Raw genomic sequence first — 24,675 nt, forward strand, 5'->3', positions numbered from 1 at the left:
CGCCACAGGTCGCCAAGGAGCCGACTCCCCGCGGGAGCGAGACGACGCCGCGCGCCAGCGGAGGTCCGGGCCCCGAGCACCGGAAACCCCGGAGCCCCGAACCTGGGACCGGAAGTGGCGGCTTCCTGTCCCGCCTCCTCACAAGAGGGCGGGAACTGGGGGCTCTTCGGAAAACCCGGAGTGGATTTCGGTCCGCTGCCAGGCTTGGTTGCAATGGGGAGTGTGGCCCGGGGGTAGGAGCCCGGGGTCTTTCCCCGCCTAGAATGCTTGCCGCGGGAGATTTAGCCTCGCTCTTGTGGAGAAGGCATTGTTTAATTCTGCATCTGTCCTCCCCGGGGTCTAGAGACTGGAATCTTTAGTCCCACTCAGTGCGCGGCGACGTGGGCTCCGGAATCCCCGAGTGGGGGCGGGGAGGACACTGGCGCCGGGGACCCGCGCTCCCGGGTCCCGGACCCTGGGCCGTCCAGCGCTGCCCTGGTCCGCGGCCCTGGCTCCTGTTCTCACTTCCTTCCCCTTTTGGCTCCTGCTCTCGGAGCGGGCGGACGCGGGGGGGAGCGGAAAGGGCGGGAGGGCCAGAGAGCGGACGGAGGGGTGCAAGGGGGGTGGTGCGGCGAAGCCGAGGAGGGGACTCGGTCGGGGGCCAGAGGACGACCGGAACAGCGGCCTGGGACCCACGCTGCCCCCACCCCTCCCGAGCAGGTCAGAGCCAGAGCACCCTGTGACCCTGCCCGCTCCCCGTCCTTGTGAGCCTCTCCTCTGCAGAGCGCACCCAGGGCCCCCAGTGTCCAACCCCCGCGTCGCCCGCCTGCCCCGGCCTCCTGCAGGACTCTCATCTGGGCGCCTGGACGCTCGCGCCCGCCTGACCCCGCCACCCGCACCCCTCCCCCGTCTCTCTCCAGGCGCCCCCATGGCCCGACCCCGCTGACTCCTGCACTCGGCCATGCTCCCGCGGCCCCTGCGGCTGCTTTTGGACACGAGCCCCCCCGGGGGAGTCGTGCTGAGCAGCTTCCGGAGCCGAGACCCCGAAGCGGGTGGGGACCCAGGTGGCCGGGTCGTGGGCGGGGGGCAGGCGCAAGAGGAGGAGGAGGAAGAAGAAGAGGTGAGACGCGGGCGGCGGGAGGCAGGGGCGTGAACGTGGCCGAGACTGTCCGCCTTTCTCCCGCTGCCTCTGGGCCCTGCCTCTCCCCTCCCTCCCAGCTCCAGGGACTTCCGCGCCTCGGCCTGGGTGTGTGCCAGCCGCCCTGCCGCAGGGAGTGCTGGCGTCTGTGGTTTGTGTCAGTGCGGCTCGGGAGCTGTCCGCAGGAACATGCCCTGGTCCTGCCCGGCCGTCCCGGCTGGTCCCCGGCCTTCCCTGCCTACACCTGAGAGTGCCCGCCTCTCTGGGCGCTGGGGTCGCGCTCCCCGTCGCCCTCCTGGGTTTTGTTTGGCGGGGAGGGGTTTGTTGCCACAGTAACCAGCTTCTCTGACTCTGGGATTGGGGAGGGAACCCTCTGGTTTCTTGACCCCTCCCCTTCCCAGCGTCCCTCCCCCTCCCGCTGCCTGGTGCTTAGGCCGAGGCTGGACACACGGGGTGGTCATCTGCTTTTCCTGGGGACGAATGATGGTGGCCAGGAGCAGGGTTTGGGGCCTCAAGAGAGGCCGGAAGTTGGTTTTGGGGCCCTCGGGCCCTGGACTCCCGGGTCCAGACCTGAGTGAAGGCAGGGAGACTGGCAGGGCTGGTTTTTCGAGATTGGCAGGGGGGAGGGGCTGGGGCCACGTGACTCTTGAATCCACCCCCCCCATCATCCCCACTTCCCCTTCTCCTTCCTGTATTGGGATTGGAGCAGCTACCTTTGGGGTCCCCAGGACTGAGATAGTGGAGGCCCCCTAGCCGGGGAACCAGGGTAGAAGAGGGCGGGGGAGAAGGAGGGTCCTTGGTTGGGAGGGCGGGGCATGAGGCCGCTCTGCCGGTGACTGGGCTTTCAGCTTCTCTGTGCCTCTGGTGCTCTGCCTCTCCTGCCCTTTGCGCCCTGCTCCTCTGCTGTGTTGGGGTTCAGCTCTGGGGGGAAGGGGCTTTGGGGGTCTCCAGGATCAGAGTTTCTGCACTCCATCCGCTCCCCAACTGCAATCCCCTCGACTCCATCGGGCCCTGAGGCGGCTAGGGGGGGGCTGTCTGGGCCCCAGTGGGAGAGACCTGGGGTCGCCAGCCCCCCCGGCCCCCCGCACCCGCTGGTACTGGTCCCTGCCGCCACAGGTGAGGGGTGCAGAGGGAGGCGGAGGGCCCGGGCGAGGGCTGGGCAGTGGGCGGTGGTGTGTGGAACTCTATGACTTCCCCTTCCTCGCCGCTGCAGGCCCCCGTGTCTGTGTGGGAAGAGGAGGAGGATGGCGCCACGTTTACCGTCACAAGCCGCCAGTACCGGCCTCTTGACCCCTCGGTGAGATGGTGGCTCTGACTCCGCTCTGGCTGACTTTCTGGCCCGAGTGCTAGGTTGGACATCTGCTGTCCTGATGGTCTTTGGCCCCTCTCTGGGTCTCAGCAACATGAACTGGCTTAACGTCTAGATCTGGGACTGTCCCCGAGACCCAGGGGCAGAACTGAGGGCGGAAGTCAGTGATGGGTCTTCTGCATCCTGCAGGCTCCCCTGCCTCCCCCGCGTTCTTCCCGACGGCTCCGAGCTGGCACCCTGGTGGCCTTGGTCAGACACCTGCTGGACCCTCAGACGTCAGGGGCTGATGTGACCTTCGTGTCCGCCCTCCTGGCCACCCACCGGGCCTTCACCTCCACGCCTGCCCTGCTAGGGCTCGTGGCTGACAGGTGAGGGACCTAAGGGACCAAGGATCATGGCGGTGTCGGGATTTCCTGAAGCCCCCAGCATCCCACAGCGGGGCGAGGCGGGGCGAGGCGGGCAGGGGGATGTGGTTGGAGAGATGTCCTTCCCTCTGCAGACTGGAAGCACTTGAGTCTCATCCTGCTGATGAACTAGAGCGGACAACAGGGTGAGTGACCCCGGATTCTTAGCCTCGCCGTCCCCTCCGCACCAGCTGCAGCCTGACCTCTGACCCTTGGCTGATTCCCCTTCTCCCAGGGTAGCCATCTCTGTCCTGTCCACCTGGCTGGCCTCTCACCCTGAGGATTTTGGCTCTGAGGTCAAGGGTCAGCTTGACCGCCTTGAGAGCTTCTTGCTCCGGACAGGGTATGCAGCAGGGGAGGGTGTTGGGGGGGGCACCGCTGACCTCATCCGAAACCTCCGGTCTCGGGTGGACCCCCAGGCCCCCGACCTTCCTAAGCCCCTGGCCCTCCCCGGCGATCCCCCTGCTGACCCCACGGATGTCCTGGTGTTCCTCGCTGACCACTTGGCCGAACAGCTGACCCTGCTAGATGCGGTGAGACCCTGACCTTTGCCCCCATGCCCCCAGCCCTTTACTAACCTCTCCTCGGCTCCACACCCTTCCCTTGCCTCCACCCCTTCCCGATCCAGCTCCCAGCCTCCTCAAATCCCACTTGACCTTTCCCCTTTCCCCTTGGTTGTTACCCTTCAAACCCCGGGCCGCTCTGGTTCCCTGGCTACCCGAGATCCTCAGATCCCTGATATTGGAAGTCTGGCCTCATATGGCTTTGAACTTTAATCTTTGACCTCTGCCTTCCAGGAGCTGTTCCTCAATCTGGTCCCCTCTCAGTGCTTGGGGGGCCTGTGGGGCCACAGAGACCGGCCGGGACACTCCCATCTCTGCCCATCTGTCAGAGCTACTGTCACACAGTTCAACAAGGTGGCAGGGGCAGTGGTCAGCTCTGTCCTGGGGGCCACCTCAACCGGAGAGGGGCCTGGGGAGGTGACCATACGGCCACTGCGACCCCCGCAGAGGGCCCGGCTCCTGGAGAAGTGGATTCGCGTGGCAGAGGTGAGAGGGGATTGCCTTGTTGGGGGCGGGGGTGTGCACAGGGGTCCCACAGCCTTGGCCTCCCTCTCGGACCCCCGCAGGAGTGCCGACTGCTGCGGAACTTCTCGTCCGTGTATGCCGTGGTGTCGGCCCTGCAGTCCAGCCCCATCCACCGGCTCCGGGCAGCCTGGGGGGAAGCAGCCAGGTGGGGCAGCCAGGCGCTGCACTGGGCGTGGCGACCCCTCCGAGGGCTGGGGAGTAGGGGTGGCCACGTCAGGCCTGCCCTTACGGCCGCCATGTCCCCTCCTCCAGGGACAGCCTCAGAGTCTTTTCCAACCTCTGCCAGATTTTCTCCGAGGAAGATAATTATTCCCAGAGCAGGGAGCTCCTGGCACAGGTGAGGCTCTGCCTTCCAGTGTTCCTGGCCACCCTCCCCCCGCCCCCGCCCCCGCCCCTCCTCCACATCTCCTTGTTCCGTCACCAGCAGGAGGGGAAGCTGCAGGCCCCTCTGGAGCCACACTCCAAGAAGCCCCCGAGGTCTGGCTCCCGGGGTGGGGTGAGTGACTGGCAGGGGTGCTTGCGAGGGAGTAGGGAGCGTGTTATGGGGGTTGCAGCCCGAAGGGTGGGACAGGGCCAGGAGAATGAAATCTGTCCTCTGGGGCACTGGGGAGGCAGAGTGGGCAGGTGGGATGTGGCAGGAGCCTCTGACCCTGACCCTTGACCTCAGGGTGTGGTCCCATACCTTGGCACCTTCCTTAAGGACCTGGTGATGCTGGATGCAGCCTCCAAGGATGAGCTGGAGGTGAGCGGGGTGTGTGTGTGTTTGTGTGTGTGTGGTGCTGGAGGTGAGTGGAGTGTGTGTGTGTGTGTGTGTGTGTGTGATGCTGGAGGTGATGGGGTGTGTGTGTGTGGTTCACGTTACAGCGACGTAATGAGTGGGCCCCAGAGGCAGGCAGACGTCCCCCCAGAAAAGCAGAGCCTAAGCAGCTGAAAAAGCCAGATTGTGGGGTGCTCACTCTGACCCTCCGACAAGTCGCTTAACCTCTCTGGGCCTGGCTGGTCTGTAAGTGGGCGTGCATATGGGTTCAGTGGGAGGGCGCGCCTGAAGCATCAGCATAGTTAAAGTTCCTCATCCTCTGAGCCCCAGTTTTCTTATCCATAAAACAGGCACCTTTAGAAATTTGTATCTACTAATTTGGAAGGCAGGGTTACAAAAAAAGGCAGAGAGAGAGATCTTCCATCTGCTGGTTCACTCCCCAGATGTCAGCAATGGCTGGGGCTGAGCCAGGCTGAAGTCAGGAGCCTGGAACTCCATGCTGGTCTCCCACGCAAGTGCATGGGCCCAAGGACTTGGGCCATCCTCCATTGCTTCCTCAGGCGCATTAGCAGGGAAATGGATCAGAAGTGGAGCACCTAGGCCTTGAACTGGCACCCATATGGGATGCCAGTGCTGCAGGTGGCAGCTTAACCTGTGCTACAGTGCCAGCCTCAGCAAGCACGTTTTCTAACCAAGATACTCAATTCTCTTTTAAAGATTTTATTTATTTGAGAAGTAGAGTAATAGACAGAGAGAGAGGGAGAGAGAGAGAGAGAATCTTCTATCCACTGTTTTACTCCCCAAATGGCCACAATGACTGGAGCGGAGCTGATCCAAAGCCAGGAGCCAGGAACTTCTTCCTAGTCTCCTATATGAGTGCAGGGGCCCAAGGACTTGGGCCATCTTCCACTGCTTTCCCAGGCCAGAAGCAGGGAACTGGATGGGAAGAGGAGCAGCTGGGACTAGAACTGACACCCATTTGGGATGCCAGGACTGCAGGCGGAGGCTTAGCCTATTACGCCACATTGCCCTCCCACCCCCCGCCAAGATACTCGGTGTAAAGGGCCAAGTGGAGTGCTGAGGGCAGGGTGGACGTGAGGGGCGGGCAGGGGGGGTGGGAGGCATGTGCTGTGTGGCCTGGAAGGCAGGGCCAGGCCATTCGCCCCACCCCCATTTTTAATCCTTGCAGAATGGATACATCAATTTTGACAAGCGGAGGAAGGTGAGAGGCGCGTGCGAGTTGGATGCCGGCCATCCCTGTCGCTGTCCCAGGAAGGGGGCACGGGGACGTCAGGGGTCCCTGGGTTTCGGCCCCTGCAGTTGGAGGACTCCTTCCTAGGAGTTCGCTGTCCTGTCTGAGTTGCGGCGGCTCCAGAACGAGTGTCGCGGCTATGACCTCCGACCCGACCCTGACATCCAGCAGTGGCTACAGGGGCTCCGGCCACTGACGGAGGCCCAGAGGTGACTGGCTGGGTGAGGCTGGGACTCCGGGGCCCTGGCTGGGCATGGGGAAGCTGTCCTGTCCTGACCTCCGCCTATCACCCCTTCTGCAGTCACCGCGTGTCCTGCGAGGTGGAGCCGCCGGGTACCAGTGACTCTCCTGCCCCCAGAGTGCTGCGGCCAACGCTGGTCATCTCACAGTGGACAGAGTGAGGCAGGGGGCGCCTAGGGGGTGGTTTCCTGGGAACGCGCCGCCCTCCCTCTGACCCTGTCCATCTCCTGCCATTCCAGGGTTCTGGGCTCTGTCGGGGGCCCCACCCCCATGGTGTCCTGGGACCGGCCCAGTGTTGGGGGAGAGGAGGCGCCTGGAACCCCTGCTCCTCTGCTGACCCGCTTGGCCCAGGTGCGCGCTGCTCCCGACCCCGACTCTGAAGGCTCCCTGCCGACCCTGCCCGCCCTCATGCCGCCTCTCACGCTGTCTGTCTCCAGCACATGAAGTGGCCATCCGTCTCCTCTCTGGACTCTGCCCTGGAAAGCAGCGTGTCCCTGCACAGCCCCGCTGACCCCACTCACCTCTCTCCCCCAGCCTCCTCCCCCAGGCCCTCTCGAGGTCACCGGCGCTCCGCCTCCTGTGGCTCCCCACTGAGTGGGGGTGCAGAAGGGGCCTCCAGGGGGCCTGGATGTGGGGGAGGGGCATCTGGGCCAGGGGCCTCTGACTGCCGAATCATCCGAGTCCAGATGGAGCTGGGGGAAGATGGCAGTGTCTACAAGAGCATCCTGGTGAGCGGCCGTGGCTGCGGTGCGGTTTGGGCGTGCCTGGTCGGACCGTAAATGTTGTCTTAGGTCTGGGCAGCCAAATGATTCCAGTTTTACTTCATTTTTGAAGAGTTACTTATTTGAAAGGCAGAGCTACAAGGAGAGGGAGAGGGCTTCCACCCGCTGGGTCCCTCCCCAAGTGGGTGCAACAGCTGAGGCTGGGCCCAGCTGAAACCAGAAGCCAGGAACTCCATCTGGTTTCCCAGATGTGGGAGACCTGGGAGTTCTTGCTTCTCGGCTTCCTGGCCTGGCCTGACCCCAGCCATTGCGGCCATTTGGAGAGCGAACCAGCAGATGGAAGATCTCTATATGTATTTCTCACTCTCTCTAAGTCTGCCTTTCAAATAAATAAGAATAATTTTTTAAATTATTATTTATTTGAAAGTTACAGAGAGAGGTGGATACACAGCTAGGTCTTCCATCCACTGGTTCACTTCCCAAATGGCCCCAACAGCCAGAGCTGAGCCAGTCTGAAGCCAGGGGCTTCTTCTCCCACGTGGGCACAGGGGCCCTCGGACTTGGGCCATCTACTGCTTTCCCAGGTGCATTAGCAGGGAGTTGGATGAAAGTAGAGCAGATGGGTCTTGAACCTGCACCCGTATGGGATGTTGGTGCTCCAGGCTAGGGCTTTAACCTGCTGCGCCACAGCGCTGGCCCCAAAGTAAATATTAAAAAAAAAAAAAAAAAAAAAAAGTGGAGCAACTGGGACTTGAACCGGTGCCCACGTGGGATGGCAGTGTTGCAGGTGGCAGCCTAACCTGCTGCACCGCACTGGCCCCTCCTCTAGTTTTAATCCATTACCAGGTTTTCAGAACCAACTGCAGTCTCCTCACTGGGAAGCAGCCTCTCCCTTTTTTAAAAAATTTTTTTACTTATTTGAAAGGCAGAGAGGCATAGACAGAGCTCTTCCATCTGCTGGTTCACTCCCCAGATGCCTTCAACAACTGGTACTGGGCCAGGCTGAAGCCAGGAGCCCAGAACTCAGTCTGAGTGTCCCAAGGGGTGGCAGGGACCCAAGTACTTGAGCCATGCGTCACCCGCTGCCTCCCAGGGTGTGCATTAGCAGGAAACTGGAACCTGTAGTGGGGCGGGGACTTAGAGGATAATGGGATGTGGGTATCTGAGTGGCAGTGTGTTAACTGCTGTGCCAGCAGCCCTCTTGCACTGGGCACCACATGGGCTGGCTTTATGGGGTACAGGGACCCACCCTGTTCATTTTAAAGTGTTGGGCAAAGGTAACCGTTTATGGTTGGGGCAGTGGCTGATTGGAAGGATGGGGAGCAGTGGTCATCAGGGCCACTCTTCTGCTCTTTTGGTCCCTGTTCTACCAGGTGACAAGCCAGGACAAGGCTCCAAGTGTCATCAGTCGTGTCCTTAAGAAAAACAATCGTGATCACGCGGTGGCTTCCGAGTACGAGCTGGTCCAGCTGCTACCAGGGGAGCGAGGTGAGGGGCCACGAGGGAGATGTGGATGTGGGAGGAGTGGCGCCCCTCGGTGGAGTTGTCAGGGGCCCCGTCTTGTGCTTGACGCCCACCCTGTGACCCGACAGAGCTGACCATCCCGCCCTCGGCTAACGTCTTCTACGCTATGGATGGCGCATCGCACGACTTCCTGCTGCGCCAGCGGCGGAGGCCTTCTGCTGCTACCCCGGGCTCCACCAGCGGCCCCTCGGCCTCAGGAACTCCCCCAAGTGAGGGAGGAGGTGGCTCCTTTCCCAGGATCAAAGCCACAGGGAGGAAGATTGCACGGGCCCTGTTCTGAAGAGGAAGCCCCGTTGGCTCGAAGAAGTCATGGTGTTCATGGCAGACGTGGGAGGCGCCCTGGGTGGGGCCGATGGGTCACACCGGGACAGAACTTCCTAACGGCGGCCAGCCACCCTGGGGCGGTGAAGTGCCACCGGCTTACCAGACTGAGAGATCCAGTCCTGTGGGAGCTGACAACCTTGCAACCAAGTTGGATACCTGTACACAGCTCCCTACCTCTCGTCAATGTGCCACGTAACTAGTCGTGGAGAAAGGCACTGGTTTCTGATTCCTGGCCACATCCTAGCAGCAGCGGGCCAAGGAAAAGCCTGGAGGCCTAGAAACGCAGGATAGAGATGGGGCAGGGAAGGGCAAGGCCGAGGCTCTGAGCCCCAGGGCACACGGGGACGGCTGGTGGGTTCTAGTGGGAGCGTCATTTCCCACGCTGGGGGTTCCTGTCACTGTGACAACACTAATAAACCAAAACACTACCTGGACTGTCCGTGGTCTTGCAGTGCATCCGCCTTGGCCAAGGATAAAGCTGGGGAACAGGGCAGCAGTGTTTTCTACCCCCATGATGAGCAGAGTGAAGTCTCAGTGAAAATGGTTTCCATAGAATGTGTTCTTTCCTTCATTTACTCTGAAGATTTTCTCATTTGTCATGACCCATGTGAGGCAGGAGCCCCAAATTAAAGCCATCTGTATGAAGGACTCCCCTGGCTGCAAATTAAGAAACAATTTTAGGACAAAGAAATGCAAGAACCACTTTGTGGGTGACGTAAAACTTGGAAATCTCATAACAATGTAAAGCATTATGTGTTGGGATTTTTAAATCAGTCTAAACTACACATTCTAGGCAGGCAGAAGCTACAGAGAACTAGGATTTCTGGGCTTCCTGGTGGATGTACGAGGGCACTGCAAAAAGTTCATGAAAAAACGGAACACGAGAGAGATGGTTATTTTGGTACAGAAGCTTTGGAGTCATGCATGTGATGGGTCTTCAAAGAGTACATGGAAAATGCATGATTCAAAATGTCTTGCATGGAAATATTTTTATTGAGAAGCAGAGTCAAAAGCCCCCACCTGCTGTAACCCAACCTTTTATTTCCATTTTCCCATGAGCCCTACGGAGCACTTGTATTCACAGCAAGGGGAGGAGTCACATTTCATCCTGGGTTCTCAGAGAATTCTGAGTTCTTCAATTTAAACGACACTCCCAACAATATGCTTAGGTTGTAAATGTCCTTGTGTTTCCTAAAAGGCCGTGTCTTAGGAAAATAACGGAGAATTAAGGGCTGTACATACGAGTACAGGTGAGGAGCAGCTTTGAGACATTTTAGAGTTTAGTTCCAGAGACTGCAGGTGCTGGAATGTGGGCTTGAGGGAGTAACAGTGGTGTGTGGTGTGTGGGTCAGGTGATGGAGGCCGGGGGAACAGACAAGCAGGACAACAGAGCCAGGTGTTTACATTTTATTAGGTACTTAGAGTGGCCCATCCCACCCCGCCCCGCCCCGAGGTCAGGCCTTCCCGGGAGCCCCTGCCTTGGCCGCCTGGGCCCGCTGGAACTCCTGCTGCAGCTGGGCCAGGGTCTCCCTCTGCTGCTCTGACTGCCGTTCCAGGTCCCGGAGCTGGGATTCGTATCGCTTACTGAGGAGAGGCCAGGGGCCAGAGAAGACAGGGAGAAGTTAGAGGGACTTGCTAGGGGGAGGGGCAGGCCGCGTTAAAAGGGGAGGCTTCCGTGGGCTGCTCCGAAGGGCAATCCACTCAGGTCCCCAGCACCCGCCGGCCGACAGCCAGGGCAGTGGGACAAAAACTCACATTTCAGCTGTGATGTAGTCCAGCCTCTTCCCCACCGTGGCCCGCGCCTCCCCCAGCTCCTGCTTAACCAGCACCGGCCCCAGCAGTTTAAAGACCACGTTGGACCCGTCCAGCAGAGCCAGTTCCTGGTGGGCGAGCGGGACGGGTCTGATCAGAACCGCAGCCGGTCCAGGCTGCTCCGCCCCCACAACTCCCGGCCCCTCACCTCCTTCACGATGTTGTTTTCCGTTAGTTGGGCTTCAAGCTTCTGCCTCCCTGACATGGATTTACTCAAGTCTAGGGAGGAAGGGAGACGTGAGTGGGACACCAAGAGTGCCACGGGCTCCCACAGTCCTGGCCCAGAAGGCGGATGTGAGGAAGCAGACCGGGAAGAAGGGGCGAGTATACAGGCGGGGAAGGAGCGGGCCGGCTGGGGCGGAGAGCTCGTTTCGGCTAGTCTGCGGGCTGCGGCGAGACTACGCCCACCCGGTCCCTTACCCTTCTGTAGCTGTTGATACTTCTCCACTTCTCCCTGCAGCTTCTTCTGGATCAGCTCGGCCATGGCGGGGATGAAAGCCTGCGGGAACGGGAGAGGGGCGCTGGGGTCGAGCTCCCCTTTCTGGTCGGGCCGACGGAAATGACAGTCCTCTTGAGAGGCAGTCCTTCGGGGCACCGCGGCCTCTCCCTGTCCGGGAAGTCGAATCGACCCGACCCCAGTGGGTGCAGGACGAAAAGAAACGCAAAACCCCTGAAACGGTACCCTAACCTACTCACGTTCTCCCTTCTGTATTAATCAACCCGGAAGTAAACATGGAATGCTGGGAAAATCAATCCGGAAGTTGCCTCCAGGTTGCATGTCGGGAAATGTAGTTCTAACATTTTTAATAAGCGGCATTCGGCTGAAATGACTGGACTCAGAAGGTTTTAGGCAAGACAGAGAAGTTAATCCGGAAAAAGACTATTCTGTTACTGGTTTCTGGCCCGGACTTGACTTTTTTTCCCCATTCCTCGGGTATAAGCTGCGGCGCCCGAGGGAGATGCCACAGCACGCCCCGCCCCTTAAAGGAGAGTGTGCCCTCACTCAAGATGGCGTGCTCAAGACTTCAGCCCTGGAACGATGCTGATTGGCTGAGGCGGAACAGAGGACTTCCGGGAGAGTCTAAGCCGACTGTGGGACAGCTGAGAGATTTGCACGTGGATCGTTGTTCCAGTGGGCGAGATGGAGACAGTCCCAAAGGCCAGTCAGGATGCCCCACCCAAGAAGGACAAACCTCAGGCCAAGAGGAAGGTACAGGCTTCTCTGGACGGGCAGGGAGGTTTTAGCTGTGGGGTTCGGGGGCGGGACGTGGGCCGCGGAGTTCCAGGGCTCCTGATCTGCCCGTAGAAACCGCGGCGATACTGGGAAGTGGACACCACTCCGAGCGCCACCGGCGCCTCTCCAGGCCCGCCTCCTAAGAAGAAGCGGAACCGGGAGCTCCGGCCCCAGAGACCAAAGAACACTCAGGTCACAAAGAAGTCGCGCATCTCCAAGAAGACCCTGGTCGCGAGGAAGTCTCGAGGGCCGAAGAAGCCGGAGCCCCAGCGGAGCTTGTCTGGGGTGAGCCTGCACCGCGGCAGGGTGGCGGGGGCAGGTTTCTCTGTGCTTTGCGAGTGAAAGGGTTGGGGGGTCAGCCCGAAGCTGTGAGCTGACTGCCTCCTCTCTGCCCCAGGCCCAGGACCCCTTCCCGGGCCCCGCCCCCGTCCCGGTGGAGGCAGCCCGGAAGTTCCGTCGCATTGACAAATCTAAAAAGGTGAGAATCGCTGGACGGTGGGGAAGGACTGGAGGCTGGGAGCGCCTGGGTGAGAAGGATGGAGGTGGGGCCCGGTGGCTCTGCTGTGATTCTCCGTGTTCTCCCTCCGCTCCTCCTCCTCCTCCTCCTCCACTCCCAACGCTGTTGTAGCTGCCGCCTTCCAAGTCCAAGACGCGCAGCAGACTTGAGGCAGCTGAAGCTGAGGAAGAGGAAACCAGCGTCCAAGCTGCCCGCTCAGAGTTGCTGCTTGCTGAGGAGCCTGGGTGAGTGGACCCCGACCTGGCCCTGCCGGCCCTCGTCTCGCGGGATTTCCCTGCCTCGTTTTATGTTGGTGTGCCCACTTCATAGAGGGAGCTTTACTGCAGTATGGACGCTCTTCCAGGTTCCTGGAAGGGGAGGATGGGGAAGACACAGCAAAGATCCGCCAGGCTGACATTGTGGAGGCCGTGGACATCGCAAGTGCAGCCAAGGTGAGGCTGAGGAGGGAAGGAGCCCCCGGGCTGATCGGGGGAGAGCAGCAGAGGCAATACGGAGGGGAGCCCATTCGCTCCTCTGTAGCGTTTACCGGAAAGTCAGACACAGAGAGAGACAGGGAAATCCCATTTGCTGGTTCACTCAACAAACGCCTGCCACACCAGGGCCAAAGCTGAAAGCCATGAATGCAGTCCGGGTCTCCCACGTGGGTGGCAGGAACGAAGTGACTTATGCCATTATTGGTGCCTCCGGAGTGGAGCTGGGAATTGAACCCCAGTCTTTCTGGATTTTTTCTTTTCCTTTCAAACTCCCCTCTCCCGCAGCACTTTGACTTGAATCTGCGGCAGTTTGGACCGTACCGGCTGCATTACTCTCGAACTGGAAGGTAAGGCTGAACTCCAGTGACTCTTGAAGCAAGACGTGGCCAGGCTTTCTGAAACGCCTCAGCCATGCCCACCGCGGCCTCACACAGTGTGTGTGGGGTCGTGGGTGTGGGGAAAGGCTTGAGATTTGCTTGGATGTCACATCTCTCCCCTTACCCTGGACAGGGAGCTGGCACAGGGTGGACCTCCTGCTCTTTGAGTCCTGGGGTTCCGCCTGGACTAATGTGTGCCTCTTCCTCACTTTTAACAGACACCTGGCTTTAGGCGGGCGTCGGGGTCACGTGGCTGCATTCGACTGGGTGACAAAAAAGCTCATGTGTGAGATCAATGTCATGGAGGCAGTGCGGGACATCCGGTCAGTGGCCTCGCTGTCGTCGATCGGGGGCTAGGACAGCCCACTCGTGGTGGACCCCACGGCGTCCCATTGACCCCCTCCTCCTCGGCTCCAAGGTTCCTTCATTCCGAGGCTCTGCTTGCCGTCGCTCAGAACCGCTGGCTCCACATCTACGACAACCAGGGCATCGAGCTGCACTGCGTCCGCCGCTGTGACCGAGTGACGTGCCTGGAGTTCCTGCCCTTCCATTTCCTCCTGGCCACGGCTGTGAGTGCCCGTGGAGCCCGGGCCCGGGGCAGCCCTGGGAAGGGCCTGTGAGAGGGCAGATGGAGGACCATCAGGACTCCTCTCTCTCTCTCTCTCTCAGTCAGAGACAGGGTTTCTGACCTACCTGGATGTGTCGGTGGGGAAGATCGTGGCCGCTCTGAACGCCCGGGCTGGGCGGCTCCGCGTCATGGCTCAGAACCCTTACAATGCCGTCATCCACCTTGGGCACAGCAACGGTCAGTCCCCGGCTCCGCCGCAACGTCTCCCGTAGGGTTGCTAGCTTCAGGCTTGGGTTTGCGTTAGTAACTTCGGCTCTCCCCTCTCATTTCCAGGCACGGTGTCTTTATGGAGTCCGGCCATGAAGGAGCCCCTGGTGAAGATTCTCTGCCACCGTGGTGGCGTCCAGGCTGTGGCAGTAGATGCCACAGGCACGTAAGTTAGTGATTGGGGACAAAGGGTTGGGGCTCACAGGGGCAAGGTCTGAGAGATACCTTTAGAAGCACAGGTGCTATGGCCAGGCCACCTGGGTTTCAATTCTAGTGTGCCCACTGCCTGGCCAGGCACACCTCTGGGTGCTAGAATTTTCCAACCCTGGCTCAAGGGCAGGAAAAACCTTCTTTGAAGAGGTAGATGGTAAATGTTATAGACTTTGCTGGCCAGGAGGCAAAATGAAGGGTATTATGTAGATTTTTTTTTTTTTTGAAAGAGTTAGAGAGGGAAGAGAGACAAAGATCTTCCATCTGCTGGTTTTCTATCCAAATGGCTATAACAGCTGGGGCTGGGCCAGGCTGAGGCCAGGAGCTTCATCTGGGTTTCTTATGTGGGTGGCAGGAGCCCAAGTGCTTGGGCCATCTTCTGCTGCTTTCCTAGATGTATTAGCAGGGAGCTGGATAGAAGTGGAGCAGCCAGGACTTGAACTGGTACCCGCAGGGGATGCTAGCATTGGAGGTCGTGGCTTAACCCACTGCACCACAATACTAGCCCCTAAAGGTACTTAAATTACAAGAAAGAAAATAAGTTATCACAAAATATTTTCTCCTAAGATTTATTTTCTTATTTATTTGAAAGGCAGAGCAGTGGAGACAGGGAGAGAGTGAGCGAGCTCTTTCATCCACTGGTTCCCTCCCACGAATGCCGCAACAGCCAAGGCTGTATCAGGTGGAAGCCAGGAGCCTGGAACTCCATCCAGGCCTCCCACATGGCTGGCAGGGGCCCAAGCACGTGAGCTATCATTGCTGCCTCCCAGGGTGTGTTAGCAGAAAGCTGAATTGGAAGTGTGGCAGTTGGAACTGGAATCAGGCATCCTGCTCTGCAATGTGGCATCCCAGGGGATGGCGTAACCGACTGTCCCACCCGCCCCATCACAGCATTTAAAATGGTGAACTTAAAAATGTAATGATTATGGTATTCTTGTAATACAGGTCCGCTAATGGGAAGAACTGAGTTACTCTTTCTGAAAATAACATTTTGCTTAATTGAGGTTCAAGGTTAGTGTTCCAGACTATGAAAGTTGAGTGTTCATCTGTTAATGCTGACCTGTAGAGACTTTACATATGTTATCTTTTGGACCTTTTTCATATGTTCGTTTTTTAAGATTTATTTATTTGAAAGGCAGAGTGACAGAGAGAGACAGAGACAGAGGTCCTCTATCCACTGGTTCACTCTCCAGGTGGTTGCGACAGTCGAGGCTGGGCAGACCTAAGCCAGGATCCTGAAACCTCATCCAGTTCTCCCACATGGGCACAGGGGCCCAAGAACTTGGGGCCATCTTCCTCTGCTTTCCCAGGTGCACTAGCAGGGAGCTGGATCAGAAGTGGAGCAGCAGGAACTCAAACTGGCATACATATGAAATGCTGGCCTGATAAAATGGCTTACCCTTTGTGCCATAACACTGACCCCATATTTCAACTTTAAATTTAAAGGTTTGTTTATTTGAAAGAGTGACAGGGGGCTGGCACTGTGGTGCAGCAGGTTAAAGCCCCGGTCTGCAGCACTGGCATCCCATATGGGCACTAGTTCGAGTCCCAGCTGCTCCTCTTCCAATCCAGATCTTTGCTGTGGCCTGGGAAAGCAGCAGAGGATGGCCCAAGTGCTTGGGCCCTTGCACTTATGTAGGAGACCTGGGAGAAGCTCCTGGCTCCTGGCTTTGGCCTGGTCCAGCCCCAGTCATTGCGGTCATTTGGGGAGTGAACCAGTGGATGGAAGACCTTCTCTGTCTGTCTGTCTCTACCTCTCTCTGTAACTACCTTTCAAATAAATCTTAAAAAAAAAAGAGAAGAGACAGAGACCTTCCATCTGCTGCTTCACTCCCCAAATGGCTGTGATGGCTAGGGCTGGGCCAGGACAAAGCCAGGAGCTTCATCTGGGTCTCCCACGTAGGTGTAGGAGTCCAAGCATTTGGGTCATCTTTTGCTTTCCCAGGCACATTGGCATGTAACAGGATCAGAAGTGGAGCAGCCAGGACTTGAACCAGAGCCTATATAAGATGGGCATTGCAGGCAATGACTTAACCCACTATACGACTCCATCGGCCCCCATAGTTTATCTTTTTTTTTTTTTTTTTTTTTGACAGGCAGAGTGGACAGTGAGAGAGAGAGACAGAGAGAAAGGTCTTCCTTTTTGCAGTTGGTTCACCCTCCAATGGCCGCCGTGGCCAGCGCGCTGCGGCCGGTGCACCGCACTGATCCAATGGCAGGAGCCAGGTGCTTCTCCTGGTCTCCAGTGGGGTGCAGGGCCCAAGTACTTGGGCCATCCTCCACTGCACTCCCGGGCCACAGCAGAGAGCTGGCCTGGAAGAGGGGCAACCAGCAAAGAATCCGGCACCCCGACCGGAACTAGAACCCAGTGTGCCCGCGCCACAAGGTGGAGGATTAGCCTAGTGAGCCGCAGCGCCGGCCCCCATAGTTTATCTTTGCAAATGTCTTTTCACACAGATAGGTAAGGAGGTCGGTGGTATGTGACATACTCTGAGTGCTGTCAAGGTTTAGCACTGGTCGTGCTTCCAGTCCCAGCCTCTGCCTCGTGCACCCTGATCATGACTTACATCTGTAGGTCCCGGAATCCCATGTCGGAGAGCTGGATTGAGTTCTGGGCTCCTGGCCTCAGCCTGGCCCAGCCCTGGCTGTTGCTGGCATTTAGGGAGTGAATCGGGGTGGGAGTTCTGTCGGTCTCTGCAGTTCTGCCTGGTGAAGTGAGGGTGGGCTGGTGAGCCTGCTGTGGACTCCTCGCTGGAGAGGCCAACTGCTCTGCACTGCTGTCCTGATTCCTTCCACCTGCCAGGCAGTCACTGGCGTCTGCTTCAGGCTGGGTTCTGTGTCGAGGTCCTGAGGATGACCATGATTCGTTGAGGCTGCCCTAGTGTGGTGTTCCAGTTATGCTGCCTTTTTTTTAAAAAAAAAAAAAAGATTTTATTTATTTACTTGAGAGGTAGTTATAGACAGACAGAGGGAGAGACAGGAGAGAGAGAAAGGTCTTCCATCGGCTGGTTCACTCCTCAAATGGCCATAATTGCCAGAGCTGGGCCAATCTAAAGCCAGGAGCCAGGAGTTTGTTCCAGGTCGCCCACGTGAGTGCAGGGCCCAAGCACTTGGGCCATCCTCCGCTGCTTTCCCAGGCCACCGCAGAGAGCTGGATGGGAAGAGGGAAGAGGAACAGCTGAGACTTGAACCACCACCCATATGGGATGCCAGTGCCACAGGTGGAGGCTTAGCCCACTACACCACAGTGCCGGCCCCCAGTTACGCTTTTTATACAAAACCAGGTGACCTTAATTTATAGGGATGATTGGCCAGTTGATCCATTTCATTTCCACCTAGTTCTTTTTTTTTTTTTTTTTTTTTTTTTAAGTGCAATATTATTTACTTGAGAGAAAGAGCAAGAACGGTTAACTCCCCAAACGCCCTCAATGGCTAGATCTGGCCATTGCCAAAGCTGGGAGCTGGGAAGTCAATCCAGATCTCCCACATGGAGGGCAGGAACCCACCTTCTTGAGCCATCAACACTGCCTCACAGGGCCCGACAGGAAGCTGGAGTTAGGAACCAGAACCAGGAATTCAGCCCAGTGTGAGAAGCCGGCATCATCCCTTCCTGCTCAGTCGTTATCTGTCGTCCCCGATGGAGTGTGTCCAGCACTGGAGAGGTCTTCCCACTCCCAGGACTCCTGTAGCTGCCCGACCCCCAGAATTTCTCTTTCCTGCAGCTGGCCCCGTGGCAGCCCCGTGGCTCCTGCGTTCTTCAGCCTTCAGGACTCGCAGGAATCGAGGGCGCTGTTTCCTGAGTGTTTTCTGGGTCCGCAGGCAGTGATACTTTGGGGGAGTGCTTCTTTGACTATCCATGGTCACCTCTGGGATTCGGGCTGCTCTTGCTCAGGGTTCCCTCCCAGGTCAGCTCCTCTCCCTCCTTGAAATCTCCCATGGGCATGAACCTTACAGCCGGTTTCCAGCCCCAGGTCTTCCTAGCATTGTCCGGGCGCTGTTGTCACATGATCTTTCCTGTAAAATGCTTTCATTGTGTACCTGCTGCTCAGGAATCTTCTATAATATGTATAGAATATTTAAGGGTTTTTGTTATTTTTTAAAAAATATTTATTATTTATTTTATTTGACAGATAGAGTTAGAGAGAGACAGAAAGGTCTTCCTTCCGTTTGGTTTACCCCCCAAATGGCCGCTATGGCCGGAGCTACACCGATCTGAAGCCAGGAGCCAGGTGCTTCCTCCTGGTCTCCCATGTGGGTGCAGGGGCCCAAGCACTTGGGCCATCCTCCACTGCCTTCCCGGGCCACAGCAGAGAGCTGGACTGGAAGAGGAACAACCGGGACTAGAACCCGGTGCCCATATGGGATGCCGACGCCACAGGCAGAGGATTAACCAAGTGAGCCATGGCACCGGCCAATATTTATTTATTTATTTGAAGGAGTTAAAGAGAGTTTCCATCTGCTAGTTCACTTCCCAAGTGGCTGCAATGGCCAGGGCTGAGCCAGGTCGAAGCCAGGAGCCAGGAGCTTCGTCTGGGTCTCCCACTAAGGTGGCAGGGGCCCAAGTACTTGGGCTATTGTCCGTTGTTTTTCCCAGGACATTTGCAGGGAGTTAGATAGGAGGTAGACCTGCTGGGACTTGAACCAGTGCCCATATAGGATGCTGGCATCACAGGTGACGGCTTTACCCACTACACTACAATGCCAGCCCCTGTTTGTTCTTAAACTCTGTTAAAGAAAATTAGTGAGCAAGTGCACCTGGAAATGGAAAACCCAGTGGTCACCAACTTATGCCTTTGGGATGCTCGGACCCCCTGGGCCTTGCATAGTTGTAGCTTTGTGGCCAAGTAATTTGGCTCTACCCTGTTTTTACTCCCCTGTCGGCAGTGGGATGGCCCTGAGAAGGTGGCATTGTCTGCTCAAGGCTTCCTGCGATCTATGAGTCCCTGGGCCTATGCTGTCATTTGTCCCACAGGCCGCCTGGGTCAGCCACTCCTCTGCCGCAGCCTTAGGCACTTAGTTCACTGAAGCCCAGGATTTGCTCATACCAACACCCTGGTGCAGTAGCTCTGGTCCTCAGGCACCCATGCTCATCTTGTCCTCCTCAGCTCTGCAGACAGGCTATGGGGACACCAGGGACAAAGCTGAGCATCTTCCTCCTGCAGCTTTGTGGAGTCTTGCGTTAGGATTGGACTGGATTCTCAATGCTGTATTGCCTCTTGCAAGTCTAGTACAGCAGTGAGGCCTGGACTCCTGGCCTAGTGTTTACCCAGGTTTGCTGGGCAGAGGGGAGCTGCGTGTGCTCAGGGGCCGTAGGTAATTCCTGCTGCAGACGGCCTTTGTCTCTGGCCGAGTCAGGGCCCTGGTTATCTTGTCAGAAGTGTCCCCCTGGGCCTGTGTTGGGCTCCCTCACTGGCTGAATCTCTACTCATAGGACTGCTTTAGTTCCCTCCTGGGCTCACAACCAGGGTGAAAAAGAGACTCCTGTGTTCTGCAAACATGTCCCCTTCAGCCTCGCTCTCTGAGAAACTGGGACAGAAACCCAGCCTCCTCAAGGAAGCAACAGAAGCAGCGCGGGCAGGGTGGGAATCTGCTCCCTGACCTTGTGCTTTCTCTGGGCTCCTGGCTTCCACCTGGCCCAGCCTTGGCTGCTGTGGGCATCTGGGGAGTGACCCAGTGGGTGGAAAATCCCTGTCTCCTGCCTTTCAAGTAGATAAAAGCAAACTTCTTCTTCTTTTTTTTTTTTTTTTTTTTTTTTGACAGGCAGAGTGGACAGAGAGAGAGCAAAAGGTCTTCCTTTTGCCATTGGTTCACCCTCTAATGGCCGCCACGGCTGGTGCGCTGCGGCCAGCGCATCGCGCTGATCCGAAGCCAGAAGCCAGGTGCTTCTCCTGGTCTCCCAAAAAGCAAACATTTTAAAAAATAAACAGAAAACACAGGCCTGAGTTGAATTCCAGCCCCACATTCACTCAGATTTGCTTGCTCTGTGCCTCAGACTCCTCACTGTGACAGGGAAATCCGCAGAGGGGTGGTGTGCAGCAGCTTCTGCTGCCACTTGGGGTGACCCCAATCCTGCCGGGGGGCCTAGTGTGTGTCCCAGCTTCCCCACTTCCAATCCAGCGTCCTGCTAAGGCATGTGGGAGGTAGCAAATGACAGGTACTTCCTCCCCCAACCTCTACCGCCCCAACCCAGCCGGAGTGCCTAGGGAGTGAGCCAGAGAATGGAAGATCTTCCTCTTGTCTCCCTCTGTGACTGTATCTTTCAAAGAAGCAAATAAATCTTTAAAAAGTAAGTCAGAATGTGTGAAGCTGAGTTGAGATGCTGTTGGTGCGTCTAATATGACGGTAGCGGTAGTAGTTAGTATCAGTCTCCTCTCCACGCAGATCTGACATCTAGACGTAGCCACAAGCCTGCTTAGTAACCCAGCGCGCCGATTCCCCTTCCCCTCCCAGGTACATGGCCACCTCCGGCCTAGACCACCAGCTGAAGATCTTTGACCTGCGGGGGACATTCCAGCCTCTGAGTGCTCGGACGCTGCCCCAGGGAGCAGGGCACCTGACCTTCTCCCAGCGAGGACTGCTGGCTGCGGGAATGGGCGACGTTGTCAGCATCTGGGCCGGGCAGGGCAAGGCCAGCCTGCCCTCCCTAGAGAAGCCCTACCTCACCCACCGGCTCGCAGGCCATGCCCATGGCCTTCAGTTCTGCCCCTTTGAAGATGTTCTGGGAGTGGGACACAGTGGGGGCATCACTAGCATGCTGGTCCCCGGTGAGTGGCCAGGGAACGGGGCAGTCAGTGAACTCCAGGTGGGAATCAGTGGGTCCTTGATGGCAGGAGCAAGGGGCTTGGCTGGCTGGAGCTATAGGCGTTTCTCCTCACGGCTCCGTGCTCCTCTCTTCAGGGGCTGCTGAGCCCAACTTTGATGGTCTGGAGAGTAACCCGTACCGGAGCCGGAAGCAGCGCCAGGAGTGGGAGGTGAAGGCCTTGCTGGAGAAGGTGAGCTGCTCCCTGCTGGAGGCGTCTGTGCGCACTTCGGGGCTGGGAAGAGTGGGGCTCAGCTGCATCCCTGGCTTCTGTCCCTCTGGTGCCACCCCCAGGTTCCTGCAGAGCTCATCTGTTTGGACCCACGAGCCCTGGCCGAAGTGGACGTCATCTCTCTGGAGCAGGAAAAGAAGGAGCGGATAGAGAGGCTGGTATGGAGCAGACCCCCAGCACCCAGAGTGTCTCACTCCCACTTCCTCATTCCACCATGGCCTGCCCCCAGAAGTGTGGTGTGCTGGGGTGTGTGTTTCCTGCCAGTTCCCTGACCCTGGCGCTGTTGGGATTTCACTTCTGTCCCCATAGGGCTATGACCCCGAGGCCAAGGCTCCCTTCCAGCCAAAGCCAAAGCAGAAGGGCCGCAGCTCCACAGCGAACGTGGTGAAGAGAAAGAAGAAGGTCATGGACAAGGAGCACAGGGTAACAGCCCTGGCAGGGCGGACTGCACCTCCTGCACGTGGCCCTGGCCTTCCAGCCGGCCGCTTTTCACCACGCCGCTGTCTTCCTCTTATCTGTCCCCAGGACAAGGTCCGGCAGAGCCTCGAGCAGCAGCAGCAGCAGCAGCAGCAGCAGCAGCAGGAGAAGCCCAAGCCCACGGGGGCCCGGCCATCTGCCCTGGACAGATTCGTGCACTGAGCCGGGCTCTGGCTTGGCTGGGAACAACCATCTTTCACCAAGATCACCTGTATGGAAATGACGATTTCTTGGAATATCAGGGCAAGGTGGGAGGGGGCAGTGTGCCCCCTTCCTGGGGTGGGCTGGTATTAAAGAGGAAAGTGGTTTATTTTTTGGATAATACATCTGGATCATCCTGTGGACCTGCTCCCTACCCTGCATGGGCCTGTTCTAGGATCAGCAGGGTCATAGGGCCCTGCCTCCATCTCTCCCCTATCCCTGTGGTTGCTGTGGCCTTAGCTTTGCTTTTTTTTTTTTTTTTTTTTTTTTTAAATTTGAAAGGCAGAGTTACAAAGAAAACAAGAGAGAAATCTCCCATTTGCTGGGTCATTCCTCAGTGGCCACTATAACCAGGGCTGGACCAGGCTGAAGCCAGACGCCAAGTCTCCCATGTAGTTGTAGGGGCCCAAGCACTTGGGCCACCTTTGCTGCTTTTCCAGGTGCATCAGCAAGGAGCTGGATAGGAAGTGGAGCAGCCGGGACTCGAACCAGCACCCATATGGGATGTCAGGACTGCAGCCAGCAGCTTCACCCGCTGCGCCGCAGCACTGGCCCCCTTAGCCTTGCGTTCTAGAGACCTGCCCAGAGAGGCTCTCCCCTCTCCACTGTCCCTGCAGATGTCCTTTCCATCCAGCAGGCCTGGCAGCCTCTGGGTTCCAGGAGTCCTGGTGAAGACCACACTGCACTCGGAGAGGTGGAGAGACAAGTTTATTGAGGGGCTCATGCCTCTCTCCTGCCTGACTGGGAGAAACAGCTCCAGCAGTTTTTTTCTCTTACTGAAGACCATCTTTGGGGCTGGTCAGCCAGGGCCCTAGATATCTCCTACACCCGTCTTTGGTGACAGACAGGGTCTACTGTGAACACATAACAGCCACAGCCCAGCGAGGGCCCCAGCCTTAGGCTGGCCTGGGCCCTACCACGGCTCTCTCCTCTTCCGTGGCCCCGGCTACACTCAGCTGTGGAGCCAGGCCATGACCCGACACCGCAGGATGCCCAGGGTCCCCTGGAGCCAGGAGCAGAAGGGCGCAATCCTTTCCCCATCAGAGCCGCCCACCAGCTTCCAGGCTTCCTGCATCTCCCAGGGGTCCAGCTTGTGGGACGTCAGCAGGAACTTGCCGTAGCAGCAGCGGTCCAGTGGGTAGTGGGTAGCACCAGCCAGCCTGACACAGTGGGTTGGGGCAAGGCCGCCTCGTCGAGCACTTACCCCCACAAAGACGTCCTCCAACGGGAGAGGGGGTGCCTGGCTGGCCACCCTCAGAACGAGCTGCACGGCAGAAGCGGACAGCACGTACCCCGTGCCCGAGGCATAGGGTGGAAAGGGGCCCAACGTGTGAGGCCACTGCTTCTCTGATACGTGGTGGCGGCCCCCTGGCAGCCGAGAGGGATTCACCCTCCAGTGCACCCGGCCTAGGTACAGGAGAGGTGTGGCCTTGGCACCCAGAGCCAGGCTGCCCTCCCACGTTTTGTCTTCATGTGCAGCCTTCCTCTGGGACTCCTCAACCCTCTCCCATTGCTCCCAACGGCCCCCTCGCAGAACCAGTTCGGATACCAGTTCCGGGACATTGACATACACATCATCGTCTGTTTTGAGGATGTAGCGGGCCAAGGGGCAGTGTTTGTCGGCCCAATTAAGCCCACTGAGGGTCTTGAGGGTGAGGTTTCGGTAGGAGTCCTGGAAGGCTGCCTGTAGGATATCCCGCTGTGTGGCTGACTCCCACGCCAGGTCGTGCCCGTGAGAGCCCCACGCTGGTTGTGGCCAATTGGGTTCTCCCAGCAGGAAGAGCGTCTGCACCCTGAGCCCCCGGGCCTCACGCAGCCCGCCCCACGAGGCCCGGATGGCATTTCTCTGCTGCAGGTTCTCCGGGGCTGTGCACACCAGGATTAGCAGGAACGGGGGAGCTCCGGGACCACCGCAGGCCTCCCGGTTGGGTATCAAGAGGCGGGGCAGGGCCAGGGGCGGGCCGGGCGAGGAAGGGGCTGGGAGCCAGGAGGCCAGGGAGAGGCTCAGCAGCTCCTCCCCGATGCCCGAAGGCCCAAAGAGGGTCCAGACGATCACCAGCAGCAAAGCGGCGAGGAGGAGGCGCCGGAAGGGGCTGAGGGGCATGGTGTAGCAGCCAACTGGGATCTGCAAGGAAAGTAGGGCGTTAAGGCGGGGGCCTGGCCCGAGCTGCGGGGCGGGGCGGGCGGCCGGCACCCATGCACAGGGCGGATGCGGGGAGCGACGCGGCAGGGCAGGGGCGGCTTACCTACCTTGTGGCCACGCCGCGGCCAGGCCGGGCTCCATGGCGGCCCGCAGCCGCGCCGGCCGCCCGCCCTGCTTCCTCTCGGCGCCGCGCGTCCGCATCATCGCCGCCGCCGGAAGCTGCGCCGGAGCGCGGGGGCGGGGGGCGCGCGTGTGCCGCTCTCCCGCATCTGCCGGCGCCGCCGCCCTCAGCTCTCCCGCACCAGCCCGTCCCTCACACAGGCCAAGTCCTGGAGTGACTCACCGGAGCCGCTACGCGCCGCTCAGCTACCGCCCACGCGTCGCCCAACGCCGGCGGGTGTCGCCCGACTGAGCCGGACTCCCCCTCGAGGCCGCGCGCGGGGTCTGTGCCACCCGCTCCACCCGCCAGGGACCCCACAGCTGTACACATTCCCCGCAACGCGGTGGCCAGCACTGCGGCTTCACAGGGCAGCGGTCAGCCTCGCTAGCGTGTGGGGTGTGCATGTAGGCCAACAGAAGCGCACTGCACGGCCGCCCAGCACTGGGACTTCAGAGGGCCGGCCGTCTG

The 24,675-nt window shown here is 58.6% G+C and overlaps 4 protein-coding genes and 1 long non-coding RNA gene across 10 annotated transcripts; 2 read left to right on the forward strand and 3 right to left on the reverse strand.

Moving 5' to 3' along the window:
* The first annotated feature begins 398 nt into the window (after positions 1–398).
* RGL2 (ral guanine nucleotide dissociation stimulator like 2) lies at positions 399–9,171 on the forward strand. Of its 3 annotated transcripts, none has more exons than XM_002714446.4 (18): positions 399–699; positions 900–1,099; positions 2,331–2,414; positions 2,616–2,794; positions 2,926–2,976; positions 3,066–3,363; positions 3,628–3,879; positions 3,960–4,063; positions 4,171–4,255; positions 4,346–4,414; positions 4,586–4,660; positions 5,865–5,897; positions 6,015–6,136; positions 6,229–6,324; positions 6,407–6,518; positions 6,605–6,895; positions 8,263–8,377; positions 8,482–9,171. In XM_002714446.4, exons 2-18 carry the CDS (start codon positions 941–943, stop codon positions 8,691–8,693), a joined length of 2,337 nt encoding a protein of 778 aa, XP_002714492.1. In that variant the 5' UTR covers positions 399–699; positions 900–940; the 3' UTR covers positions 8,694–9,171. The 3 variants fall into 3 exon arrangements, with proteins under 3 accessions (XP_002714492.1, XP_008261002.1, XP_008261003.1); XM_008262780.3 differs by having other exon boundaries at positions 428–699; positions 4,343–4,414; XM_008262781.3 differs by having other exon boundaries at positions 428–699; positions 3,066–3,173; positions 3,723–3,879; positions 4,343–4,414.
* A 958-nt stretch (positions 9,172–10,129) lies between these two features.
* PFDN6 (prefoldin subunit 6) lies at positions 10,130–11,291 on the reverse strand. The gene is made up of 4 exons (XM_002714540.5): positions 10,970–11,291; positions 10,698–10,768; positions 10,493–10,617; positions 10,130–10,321 (listed from the first exon to the last, which is right to left on the reverse strand). Exons 1-4 carry the CDS (start codon positions 11,031–11,033, stop codon positions 10,192–10,194), a joined length of 390 nt encoding a protein of 129 aa, XP_002714586.1. The 5' UTR covers positions 11,034–11,291; the 3' UTR covers positions 10,130–10,191.
* A 303-nt stretch (positions 11,292–11,594) lies between these two features.
* WDR46 (WD repeat domain 46) lies at positions 11,595–22,027 on the forward strand. Its single transcript, XM_008262778.4, has 15 exons — positions 11,595–11,759; positions 11,856–12,068; positions 12,181–12,261; positions 12,412–12,524; positions 12,644–12,731; positions 13,059–13,120; positions 13,369–13,473; positions 13,569–13,719; positions 13,820–13,955; positions 14,052–14,151; positions 20,646–20,959; positions 21,093–21,187; positions 21,289–21,384; positions 21,536–21,649; positions 21,752–22,027. Exons 1-15 carry the CDS (start codon positions 11,691–11,693, stop codon positions 21,863–21,865), a joined length of 1,851 nt encoding a protein of 616 aa, XP_008261000.1. The 5' UTR covers positions 11,595–11,690; the 3' UTR covers positions 21,866–22,027.
* Positions 17,101–20,443, reverse strand: LOC138849810 (uncharacterized). The gene is made up of 2 exons (XR_011389026.1): positions 17,702–20,443; positions 17,101–17,346 (listed from the first exon to the last, which is right to left on the reverse strand). It is a non-coding gene; the product is annotated as an uncharacterized lncRNA (long non-coding RNA).
* On the reverse strand, positions 21,212–24,437 carry B3GALT4 (beta-1,3-galactosyltransferase 4). Of its 4 annotated transcripts, none has more exons than XR_011389025.1 (2): positions 24,155–24,283; positions 21,212–21,348 (listed from the first exon to the last, which is right to left on the reverse strand). XR_011389025.1 is itself a non-coding variant. In XM_002714617.5 (2 exons), exon 2 carries the CDS (start codon positions 24,006–24,008, stop codon positions 22,857–22,859), a length of 1,152 nt encoding a protein of 383 aa, XP_002714663.1. In that variant the 5' UTR covers positions 24,009–24,029; positions 24,391–24,437; the 3' UTR covers positions 22,598–22,856. The 4 variants fall into 4 exon arrangements, 3 of the variants coding, with proteins under 3 accessions (XP_002714663.1, XP_017200528.1, XP_017200529.1); XM_002714617.5 differs by lacking the exons at positions 21,212–21,348; positions 24,155–24,283 and adding exons at positions 22,598–24,029; positions 24,391–24,437; XM_017345039.3 differs by lacking the exon at positions 21,212–21,348 and adding an exon at positions 22,598–24,029 and having other exon boundaries at positions 24,155–24,293.
* Positions 24,438–24,675: the final 238 nt, after the last annotated feature.

Source organism: Oryctolagus cuniculus, chromosome 5 (assembly GCF_964237555.1).
Source record: "Oryctolagus cuniculus chromosome 5, mOryCun1.1, whole genome shotgun sequence".
Lineage (NCBI taxonomy): Eukaryota > Metazoa > Chordata > Mammalia > Lagomorpha > Leporidae > Oryctolagus > Oryctolagus cuniculus.